This window comes from Parasteatoda tepidariorum, chromosome 3, assembly GCF_043381705.1.
Source record: "Parasteatoda tepidariorum isolate YZ-2023 chromosome 3, CAS_Ptep_4.0, whole genome shotgun sequence".
NCBI lineage: Eukaryota > Metazoa > Arthropoda > Arachnida > Araneae > Theridiidae > Parasteatoda > Parasteatoda tepidariorum.
In genome coordinates this window covers 25,328,324-25,340,786 of record NC_092206.1, presented here as the reverse complement: position 1 = coordinate 25,340,786, position 12,463 = coordinate 25,328,324, and the positions used below count along the sequence as shown (strand labels likewise).

At 27.6% G+C, this 12,463-nt stretch overlaps 1 protein-coding gene across 1 annotated transcript in view; it reads right to left on the bottom strand.

Moving 5' to 3' along the window:
* The window catches only part of LOC107446207 (beta-1,4-glucuronyltransferase 1-like), a 198,527-nt gene that overhangs the window by 159,877 nt on the left and 26,187 nt on the right, over positions 1-12,463 (bottom strand). Inside the window, exon 3 of the mRNA XM_016060800.3 lies at positions 11,286-12,305. Coding sequence (XP_015916286.1) covers positions 11,286-12,305 — 1,020 coding nt within the window. The remainder of the gene's footprint in view (positions 1-11,285; positions 12,306-12,463) is intronic.

Sequence of the window (12,463 nt, the reverse complement as noted above, 5' to 3'; positions counted from 1 at the left end):
ATTGAACATTCGAAGTGTGTGTAATTCAAAAAATTATTCTAAATTTGGATAAATTTTGCTTACTTAACAAATTTTAGCTGCTAATAAATGTAAGCTCTCACAAGGTACGTCGGTATGATACAGATGTCTCACAGATATATGGAACTTTTTGTTTTGCTTATTACTTTTTATTATATTTTTTCAAGAAATATTCCAATAAAATCGATTACAAGTTTAGAGAAGTGACAGACTGGGAAGAAATGCATAACCTTCTAGTTTAATGTCGCTACATTAGTAAAAGTGTTTCAGAAACGCCAAACAAATTCTTTTACTGCTAACATAATAAATAACTATAAAAGTTTGCGTAGTAAAATGTTATCAATTTAAAAACGCAGCAGGCCCAATAAATGAAATAAACTTATAGTTTGCTTAGTAATCGATTATTTTAAAAATAACAAATTAGTTGTTATAAATAATGAACAACATACTGAGTAATTTGGATGAATTTTAATTCAATCTGAGTACTGAGGTTATAAGTTTTTATAGCCAACTGAATGTTATAATTATCAGAAAAGTTATCTGATTGTAGCAAATTTTAAATATCACGAATTTGCAGCGAGAAATAGCGTCAAGCAAAATGGTAATGAATATAGTTAATATTTATTTGATGGGATGAACTTCTAAATAATTGCTTTTGCTTAATCTAATAATCGAGAGCCAATTGTTGGAAATGCAAGAAATAATAATAAATGAAACTTTTAATTCTTTCTGTGTATATCTTCCAGTTTTGTGCAGGAGTTCGTATATTTGATCAATACAAATTTGTTGATTATTTACTTTCTCCCAAGCACGAAGAACAGGTGTTTAATATTTGCACTTAATTCTTAACATAAAAATATTTATTATTCGAACTTAAAAAAAATTATTTACTACAACATTAACTATAAAACAATATCAGAAATGCAAAACTTTTAAATTTGAATTAAATTTCACATCATAAGACTGAACCTTTTCTTAAAAAAACCAGTTATGAAAGAATTGAAAATATTTTACATACGTCACAGTTTTTAATTAAATCAAAAGCAGCTGCAGAACTTTCATTTAAATTTATAAGCGTCAATCCAGAAAAAGTTAATGCATTTAACATGAGTCAAATTTTTGTTTCAATAAGTCATCAAAGATACTTATTTTTAATTTGTATTCATTCCCACGCACTTTTCTCCATGTGAAATTTCAAGGAATGAAAAATAATGTTTTGTTTAAATTAATTACTCATTATTTATCCGAAATTTTTAAAATAAAAGCATAATTTATTCGACAGATTCTCATACTACAAAATTCTTACTAGTATTTATCCCATTTTTCATTTGAAGTCACCCAATAAGGGAAATTTTACCTTTTCAAAAATGGATTTTATTTGATGTCAAACATATGAAAAAACTATGGGGAACTTTAAAAACAAAAATTTAAACTTGATGACAGATTAGTTATTTCTAGAAATTTATAGTTTTTTTCTATTTTGAAATCTAAATTATTTTTTTGAAGCTAAATTAGAGAACAATTCTCAACAGTAGAAAGTAATTTGCATTAATTTATTATAATAAATTATGTGTTTCTTTTGTTGCTTAGTAGTAATGAATTATTGATTTTTTAATATTTTCAAGATTATATTATTCTGCATTTCATACGCAGAATTAAATCAAACATTTTTGCACTATTCCTGTTAACAATATGGATTTTCAAAATTTTACGGAATATAGAAACAAAAATTACATTTGAGGTCTACGAACTTCAATTCAGTCCTTTTTAAACTAATCACAAAGGGAGATCCTTATACTTTATACATGGAAATAACGCATACATTGAAATACGTGAAAAAAAAGCAAAAAAGGGCTTTAAAGGATTAGAGATTATTGCCATAAAGCTCCTTAACAGATGAACAAAAGAAGTGAAAACAAAAGGTCGAAATGTTTCGCTCGCTCTCATGGCGCTTGTCACCATGATGACATCCCAGAAATAGTAAAAAAATAAATATGTTAGAAGTAAGTAATGGCTCAGTGAAATTTTATAGAAATTTGATAGATAACAAATAACGGAAACTGCGGTAGCCGAAATAATGGTGGAAGAAGGAGGCAAATTAGGATAAAAATACATTTCCTTCTGGACCAAAATTTCTTTCTTTCTTTTTTACTTTTTTCTTCCTTTTTTCTATAAATTTCTCTTTCACTCTCGTAATGGTTTTTGGGCCTTTTCTTCCTCCATTCATGTGCTGTCATCCCAATGAAGAGAGCTATGTTCAAGCAATCAGTACAAGTCCCTTTTTTTCATTTTCTTTATAAAAAAATAAGTTTTTAGAATTTTTTTGAATTTTTTTTTGGAGGGGTTCAATAATTAAGCAAAAGGACTGGGTTATATCATTTTCATATTCATTTAACGAAATGAATATGCGAATGTCTCAGCTTATGGCGTTAAAATAATCTTTAAAAAGTAACACTTATTATAGTATTTTCGTGAATGTACAATAAATTACACTATACTGAATATAGTTCGGACGATTGAGCATACCCTGGCATACAGTTTACAGTTACAGTTTACTTGTAAATTAATTATTTCGATTGAATTCATCTTTCCATCTGTAATTGTTCACCACCCACAAAATTTTCAATTTTATGTTTGAAAATGTTTTCAATTTTCAATTCATCATGTTAATAATAATTCATCATGTTATAATTAACCAGTACTCCCTGTATGCCCCCTGGTGGGGGCGGGACAGGGTTGAGTAATAAAATACTGAATATAGTTTAATACTTTGATTTTAAAAATACTAAATCAATTTGCTAAAAGCTCAATTAATTGCAAATTCTTAAATCAGTTGCCAATTGTCTCAAATTTATTTCTGAATTTGAAAAATGCCTGAGAAAATAGAGAGGAGAAATTTAAGATTTAGTGCATTCTGCTTAGGAAACCAAAAATTATGCTTGTTAAATTCAAGAATTAGTTATAAAAACTATTAGTTATATAAACAATCCAAAATCTTGAAAACAGTAGTTTTACTCGTAGTTACGTTTCACATCAGTCAAACTAACATAGTTACGCGGGTGTCTGTTAATTTCGCTCTCAAACTTATTCACATTGTTTCTGCAAAGAGTAGCTATCATAAAGTCATTTTTGACTCAATTTGAAACATCACGAAGCCTTTGAAAAAGTTAATGACGTAACTTAATAAATAAAATAATAACGTAAAAATAAAGCATATATGTAAAGTGATTACAGAAAAGTACAAATTTCTATGTTTCAGTTTTAAAAAATGTCTATTTTAGAGCATTTTTCATATTAAGCATTTTAAATACTATATTTTTGTGAACATTTAAAATGCATAGAATTACACTCTAAATTGAACTTATATAAACGTCCAATACCACTTCAAAACTGTGATACTTTTATGTTTTATTCTGAACTGTTAAAGCGTATTTTTTAACTGCGACTATTTTTTTACGCAAGTAGTAATTTAAAAAGAAATAGTGTGTAAAGTAAATATAATATTTTTCTGCAAATTTAAAGTCTTTTTAAGTTTCTTTTTGTGGAATATATTTTCTAAACAAATAGTTATTTTTACAGTTATTGGAAATCTTGCTTTAAAAAATTTTCAAATCAATACAAATTTCTATGACAGGCAAATTTTTCTTCAATCCAATTCTAAAATGAATATTAAAGGTAAACAGAAAAATATGAAAAAGCAATTAGAAAAACCAATATACTTAACTTGTTTACTCGAATTTGTTTTATTTTACTTAACGATTATTGATAATATATTTTGGCAGGAAATAATTCGTCAAACCATTAGTCCGGCAGTACCATTTCATGCATTTATTAAACATTCATAATTTTTAAATAAATAAATATTTGCTTTTTAAGGATGTTTACAGAGCAACAGCTAAGTTAAAGCACATATTATTGTAAATAAACTTAGAAAAATAATTATTTAACCACAAAAATAAAATTTCCCCTTGAATCATTTAGTTTATGCTTCCAAGTCACAGTAGTTTAAAAATGTCTCTATTAGAATGATTTCTGGATAAATGTTCTATATAAAAGGCTCTGTTTAATAGGTTTAGTTCGTAACTGCATTCAATAACTGCATATATTATATACCTTTAAAGGCTACCTTACAAAATACCAGACACTTACAAAAATCTGTCCATTTTAAACATACACGGCATTTTGTTATCATTGCATTTAACATATATTTTGAGAATCCTTTTCAAAACTACAGTCAATAAGTATTTACATAGAGGCTCAGAAATTAAAATTAATAGGAGGAAAACAGAGAAACGCTATCGAAATCAAACAAATCACTATTTAAAACGACGCATTAAAAATACTTAAAAGAATCTATTTGATTGAGTTGAAAGACACTTAACAGAAACACTTTTAAGTTTCATTCAGGAATCAAACAGTTTGTGAAGTTATGTACACCATCCGTTTTCAGCAGTGTTCTTTTAGATTTCGATAGCTTTTTTTACTGCATAAATATTATATACGATTAGTAATATTTTTCTATTCTTCGCAGAAATACTAAAAAAATATATTAAATGTGATAATCACGTTGAGAAAAAAACCATGGTCAAAACTACCAAAATAAGGTAAATTTTACTATGTTTCTGTTTCTATGGGTACACCAAAATGCTAGGTAACTTTTGCCGAAACTGTATAAAAAATATGGTTTTATATTTTACCAAGCTATGTGCTAAAATTTGGATAATGGGGTAAAATTTGGAAATTTTAGCATAATATCTTACATGGCAGAAAAAAAACCCATTTATTCGGTTAAATTTACTTCTAAGTTTTGTATTTTTTGATTAATGTATGATAAAAATTACTTCAATTTGGAAAACCAAAATTTCTGGTAAACCATTACCCTATGAATGGAAAAATTACCAAATGAATAGTTTAAATACTGTATATTTTAAATTTATTAACCAAACTTATAGTTTTGTTTTAACAGAAATATTTTTACCGTACCGTAAGGTAATTTTACTAGAATTTTTTTCTTCGTGCAGAATGCAACTTGTATTTGTGTTAATATGATAAGCAAGTTATCAGATTTAACTATTTGTCAATATATATAAAACACAAAATAATTTTTAAAAGGATAAAATTCTCGAGCTTTTAATTACTTTTACCAAAAATTTTGAAGAATATATTTTGCAAACTGCTAGTGTCTTAAAATTCATCAAATTTAGTGAATAGTATTAGTATACAGTTCTGAATTAAACAATTTTGACTTTTCGTTTATCCCTCTTTTTCTTCAACGGTGAAATTTTTTCAACATTTGAACATTTATTTATGATCCTAAAAGTGTATACTTTTTTCGATTTCTTTTTTTAAAAGGATTATAAAGATATATAAAGAGCTGTGCTTACGGAAATTCCCGGTAAATTTTGTCGACAAAAGCAAAACGACTAACAATTCTTTCCTATCAATCAACGGAGCGTAAAATTTCAGAAATCATAAAATGCGAACCTTAATTAGGAGACTAAATGCAAAAGAAAAATATTAGTTATTTTAAGGAAATTCATACCCAGCCCCCTTTTCCCCCCGAAAGTGGCATTTAAATCATTGACATTTCTAGCTAACTATTCTAACTTTGAACTAACTTAAACTAACTTTTCGGAACTACTTCATTCTAATTATAATTAAATTCTCCTTCACAGATTTCGAATGGATTTTGAATTTGCATATTTGGAATGTTGAAAGGATATCAGGGAAATTTTTAATTATTATTAATAAATTAGTCTTGGTAATAATTGACACTTAATCTGACGACATAGAGTGAGTTTGAATTTTGATTTTCTTAGAAAGTAATGCCGACTTCTAACGTAATGCCTCAATCTAACTTCTAAGTTGAGTATATATTACAATCAAATTTGTCAATAATTATATAAGGGTAAAAGGCAACAACGTCAAAGAAATAAAAATGCAGTAATATTTTCTATTAATTTATTTCAACCTTTTTCTAAAACCTTTTAGTAACTAAAACCTTTAACTAATACGTATTTTCATTTCAAGACATTTAACTAGAGAATAAAGTTTTTAGGGTATTGTAATAGATTTAAGTAATGGATTTACATGGTCTTGTTTTCAATAATCCATAGAAGATAATATTACGTAAAACATACTATTAACAAGAAAACATTGCACGCACTCAACTTTGACAATAACCATGTAAAAGTAAGAGGCACCATCATATAGAAACAGTAATATTTTCCATTAATTTGTTTCGAATTAAAACTTTTTACTATTATATATTTGCATTTCAAGACTTTTAATTGGAGATTAAAGTTTCAGAGTAATGTGTCGGATTTGCATGTCTTTGATTTCATAGAAGGTAATTTGTAACCTTACTATAATACTCCCCATTAATTTAGTTCAAATTAAATCTTTGTTGTTTGTATGTTTTGTATGTTTTTGCATTTCAATACATTTAATTAGAGATTAAAGTTTTAAGGTTATGTGTTTGATTTGCATGTCCTTAATTTCAATGATCTCTGAAGAGCAACATATAATACATGTAATTATTGTGATAATATTGCGCTCAACTTTGACAATAACCATATTAAGGCAAGAGGCAACAACGTCAAATATATGGAAGAACAGTAATATTTCCTATACATTTATTTCAAATTAAGGCTTTTAACTAGGATGTATTTGCATTTCAATACATAGAAATACTGTAATATTCTCCATTAATTTATTTCAAAATTAAAACTTTTTACTAATATGTATTTGCATTTCAATCCATTTAATAAGAAAATAGGGTATGATGTTCAATTTATATGAACAGTATATATTTTTATCATAATATTTTAGAACAGTATTTAACTTTTTACTGTTTTGTCGTAAAACTCATAACAGTTTGAACCTAAAGCATATTACATTTCATTTGAACACCATTTTATCTTTTTTTTACACTCAAGAATTAGCACGAAAAAGTACTTTCTTTTAGTTTAAAGAAATAAAGTTTATTTACCAAGTTCTAACCCTTAATGGCAGATTTTGTTTCAATCGATGGTATTTCGTTTCTTTGTAATTGCTTTCAGTGAGCTCTGCGAACAACATTTTTCTTGAGGAAAAAAATAATTAGCCGAATCGAAACTAACACGTTCGGTTTTAAAATCCTATGTTTTTTTCTGCTTCCGTTAGTTTAATTGATTTTTACTATATTTGTTTCTGAAAGCATTGCAACAACAAAAGTTTCTTATTTTCTAAGGATTGTCGTTTTTTTATTTTAACTTATATTTAGTTACACATTTTCGTTTTTTACAAAACTCTTTTTTTAAAAATAACAATGAATTAATAGTACTAAAATCTAATAAAAAATATTTTATAAAATGATCGGAATTAAAAACTGTTTAAATTAGTTTTAACAGATTACCTTTAATCTAATGTACGCACCTTTTTATGATATTTCTTAAAATTCATTTTATGCTTGTTTTGACTCATAAGTAAGACCAATGCTCGGAGAGAGCACAATCTTATCTGTTTACTAATTCTTATATGAAACGAGTTGACCCAATTTGTGGGTTTAATTTCCACGACAGATCCAGAATGCAAAATTTTCAGAAACAACATTCGGAATTCTCGTTTGTAATGCTCTTAAGTTTTGACATTTAAAATTTTTTTAATGACTTTGAAATCTTGTTTCTTTAGCACAACTTTGGTTGCCAAAGTTGTGCAAATCAGTAAATAAATCTACTCTTTAAACAAATCTTTAAATATTTATGCAATACTTTCTAAAATTAAAATTTTGCTCGAGCGGAAAATACAATATTTAAGGACGTTTTTAGAAATTAAGAATATCAGAATTGATTGAAGAGCATTCCAAATACGAGCTTTATTTCTAAAAACTAATGGAAACTAAATTTCTCAAATTGAAAGTTCTTTCAGAAAGTTTTACATCCGATGCATCAGATTACATCAGATAGAAGTTATTTTGAAACATATTAAAAGGATATGTAGTTTACATATATTTTCATGCGTTATTATGTAAGTCTTGTATATTAATAAAAGCTTAAGCCTTGTATAGGCCTATAAAATAATGCGATTATTTTATTTTTTCAAAAGTTAATTGCATAGTCATTTTGCAACTCCAAAAAAATTTTGTTTGTTATTTGCAATTTAATCAATGAACTGTCGTTCAACAAGTGCATTAAGAAATAGAAATGTAAAGGCATTTTTATGGAAATTGTTTCATAATTTTAGAATTTATAGTTAGAGTTTTTAGGCATTCTAAAGTAATAATGAAAAGGAAAGAAAAGTATTTTTTTTAAAACGGGAACCTGCTTTCAAGAATTCATTTAAATCAAGGAAAGATATAAAAAAACAGAGAAAAAAAATATTTTTTCTATTTCTTACTTCAAATAAATAAAATTCAGCTATGAAAAAAAAATTTTTTTATACAACATTCAAAATTTTTGCATTAACAAATATGAGCAATTTTGTTTCGAGGTTATTTAGTTTATTAAACCTAGTTAAAATGAATAAATTGAATCATAATAGAACTATTAAACTAACTCTACAGCCTATTCTAAAGTATTCTTAAACTTTTTACACAGTTTTTTTCTACTCAAATTCTATATCAACTCTAAAGCAGCAAGGTTAAAAATGTTTGTCCAGTATTCACTCCCAAAACTTTTCAAACAATTTTAAAAACATTAATCAAGTGCATTTTCAAGTCCTTCACTGTGTATTCTATTTATTTATTTTTTAATCTTAAAATTTTTTTCCTCTTCTTAAATTTCTTTCTCATATTGAAGGAGTCAATTTATGAGTATATTATTTTTCAGTTTTCTTTCTTTATTCTTCGTGATGAAAGATAATGAAAAGAAGTGCAAAGTAAAAATTTTTGAAAAGAACCTATTCACAAGAGAGCATCCTGATAAATCTAGAGGAAAAATATGAAAAACAAAGAACAAAAAATTTTCATCCTTTCTGTTTTCCAGTTCAATTTAAACGGTATTAGAAAGAAGCTATGGAAAGGATGATATTTTCTTTTAGTTTCCTTTTTTTTTCCTTTGATGTCACCGACTGATAACTTTGAAAAGGTATGTAAGGTAAGTCTGTGCGAATTTTTTGATGCTTACGCTTTTGTTTCCGGTTATTTCTTTTCCGGTTTTTTCCCCGCTTTTGATTTATGAAAAGAAAGGTAACTGTTTCTGCTTTTGGGCTTTTTGGGGTACTTTTTATATTTTTTCCACCCCCCTCTTTTCTTCGACCCAGGGGGATTTTACTTTCAAAAGATAATTGCTTTTTTTCCTCTTTATGATTTTATTCATTTAGTGTTTGTCATTTTTGTTGTATATACATAGAGTTGGAAAGAATATCCACCGAAATTGTTAGCAGAAATATTTCTTTATTTTTCGATTATTTTACTAAGACCAGGATTTTGAGAGGGAAATGGATTATATTGCTTTGTGATTTTTTTTAACCTCTATTTGGTTTCTAATTTAAAGTTATCATTTCTAAGAACATTTGAAAAATTGCTTTCTGATAAAAAAAAAAAAGAAGTTAGAATAGTGTGTGGGAGGAGGCTTTTTTTCAATTATAAAGGGTGAAATTCTTTTATTGACGAACTTAGTTGGAAAAAAAATATATAAAGGTTGACAAATACGCTTTTAGGAGAATTTTCATAATTTACTATATTCACTTTTTATTAGTAAAACACACAGAAGCTCTCAAAATATTTCATACATTATTAAATTTTTGAAATGTTTAAAATTGTATTTAGAAAAGCAAATAGAAAAGTAATCTAGTTTTTATTAGTTGGCAATTTTAAGAAAATTTTCAATTATAAAGAAATAATGCCAACAAAATTGATTTTATATTTTTATAAATAACTGAGCACATTTATTTTATTATTTTCAAGAGTCTCAAAACTCAGTATTTAGAGAAAACTCGCGTCAGTTAAACAGAATCCTTAAAATTAATTAATTCAAAATATATTCTCTAATGAATATGAATAAATTCAGCAAGAAGTGTTTTTAGAATACATAAACAGAGAAAAAGAAATAAACATACAAATTAAAAGCTAATCAACTTTAACATCATGAAACAGTGATCCAAAATATGAGTTTTATTTATGATATTCAAAGCATCAGGTTTTCAGTTTTCTTTCATTTGAAGTAAAAGTTACTGTTATTTAAATATGTTAATATGTAACTGTTTGGGCATAAATTTTCTAAGATATGCTATTAAATAAAACATATAAAGAGCTGAATGCTACTGTTTAACTTCAATTTTATAATTTGTGAGCATGTTATTGATAGATCTACATTCAAGTATTGAATTATAATTATTATTTATTTTAGAATAATGTTCTTATCTAACGAAGCTCAATATATAGTTGCACTCGCCCAAAAGATGAGGAGCATATTTCTGACGCAATCGTCCTAAAAAAGTGAGTTTACTCCATGACATAACATAAAAGTTTCCCTGTTTCGTTTCAGTTGGGTTCAAAATATAAAAAAATTAATCCAAGTAAATTAAGTATCACAAATGGCAAAGGAGGTATTGCCAACAGATTGAATAAAGCAAGCAGTGATTTCGTGATTTTGAATAAATTTTTGAAGTGCAGAACTATATCAAACGAAACAAAATTAAGAATATTTAATTTAAATGTTAAATCAGTACTCTTGTACAGAAATCTGGTACAATTTGGTAACAAATTGAAATACGGAACAAGCTTTTACCAACAAATGTATTAGAAGAATTCTTAATACAATATGGTTTTGCAAAACTTCTAACAATGAATTATTCAGAATCAGTAAGCAAAAACTAATAGATATGCAAATGGCAATGGATCAGACACTCCATCAGAAAACTGGAAAAAATTCAAAATAAAGCAGGTGCTCAACAATACATCCCAAGGTGGTAAATGAAAAAGAGGTAAGCCAAATGGTGGAGAAATGTTATAAATTAATTAAAGACAATGAACAAAATTTGTAGCCCGTTGGCCATCAACGGGGTGAGATGGAGAGGCAAGACAATAGTCCTATGTTCCCGACGAAGTGAAGAGGTGTAGAAAGAATACATTTAAGCACATTCACTGTATAGATTGACTGTTTATTTAAAGTGATATAATAAAAAAAGACATTATCTGAACTAGACTCTGTAGCATGAATATAAGAACTCGATAAGCTTTACGACAAAGAGAGAAAACAGTTACTTCTTTTGATCAAACTTTAACAAGCATTTGGAAATTTGCTTTATTGTTTTCAATTTAAATAAGGAATAAAATTATTTCTTACTTGGCTAATTCTGTTGAAGCCATACTGCCTGAAACGTTCATCGTAAAATGGCGCAACATTACGTCCTATATAAAATGGTTCCCATGGATCCCGCCAGAGAACTTCAAATATAACAGCAAGTTTTGGACTTGGAGGTTCTTTCTGCCAAGTTTCATAGTCCGTGTGTTTTTGGCATTTCCAACACATTTCAAAATAGAAAGGCCTTGCCTCCATTAGTTCTAACAACTGAAGCAATCCTGTTTTGTCCTGTGGTATTTCTATACCCTCTTTAATCTCGAAGGCAGGCACAACATAAACAGTTTTATCGTCTTTATGAGATTCTACGAACAGTTTATTCGTCGCAGCAAATTCCATAAAATCGGAGTACAAATTGTCATTTGGTACCATATCGATGTCCATGACAAATATAAAGTCCGTTAGAGCGTTGCGCCTGCCTACATTTCTTAAAAGGTTACTAGGATATGGAACACCGTGAGCGTAGTTATCTGATATTTTAAAATTAGAAATTCTATCTTTCATATTCTCACATGGATCTAGGGCTACTGGTTGAGGAGAAGGTGCCTTATTGTAAGGGCTGTTTAATGGATAGACTAGGTGAAAACTTGTATTTGTTCTGGTTGCTGGAACACAACGTCTGATATTCAATATGGCGTCAATGGCAAGTGGAATGTCTTGTGTCAGACTAAAAATGGCGACGGATATCGGACCATGCCATCGGCTAACTATTGATTCGAGATGAATTAAATGTTTAATGGTAGTTTGCGTGACTAGACTCAAGTCTTGTCGAACATTGTTTTTTACCCCGTAACTTTCAGCTCGCATTACAAAGTTAATGATTCGATATTCACCACTGGAATCAAGGACACTACTCTGTTTAATAGTTTCCAACATATGCGTCATATCCTTCTTAAGTTGAGCTTCTTGAAATTCTTGTTGGTTTTGCCATTCTGATTTCTCACCATTACGAATGTTGCTGTTTTTTCTAGCTTCTAGCCGGCTTAGAAGAGTCATGTGGATAACCTGTACAAAAAATTTAAAAAAAATTATAATTAATTTGGTGAAAAGGAAACTAAGTAATTTTAAAATGCTTAATTTTATAAATGTTCGAAGTCAATTCACAATATATATTTAGAAAAAATTAGTATTTTGGAAACAGTTCTTTCCACAAGCACAGCGTG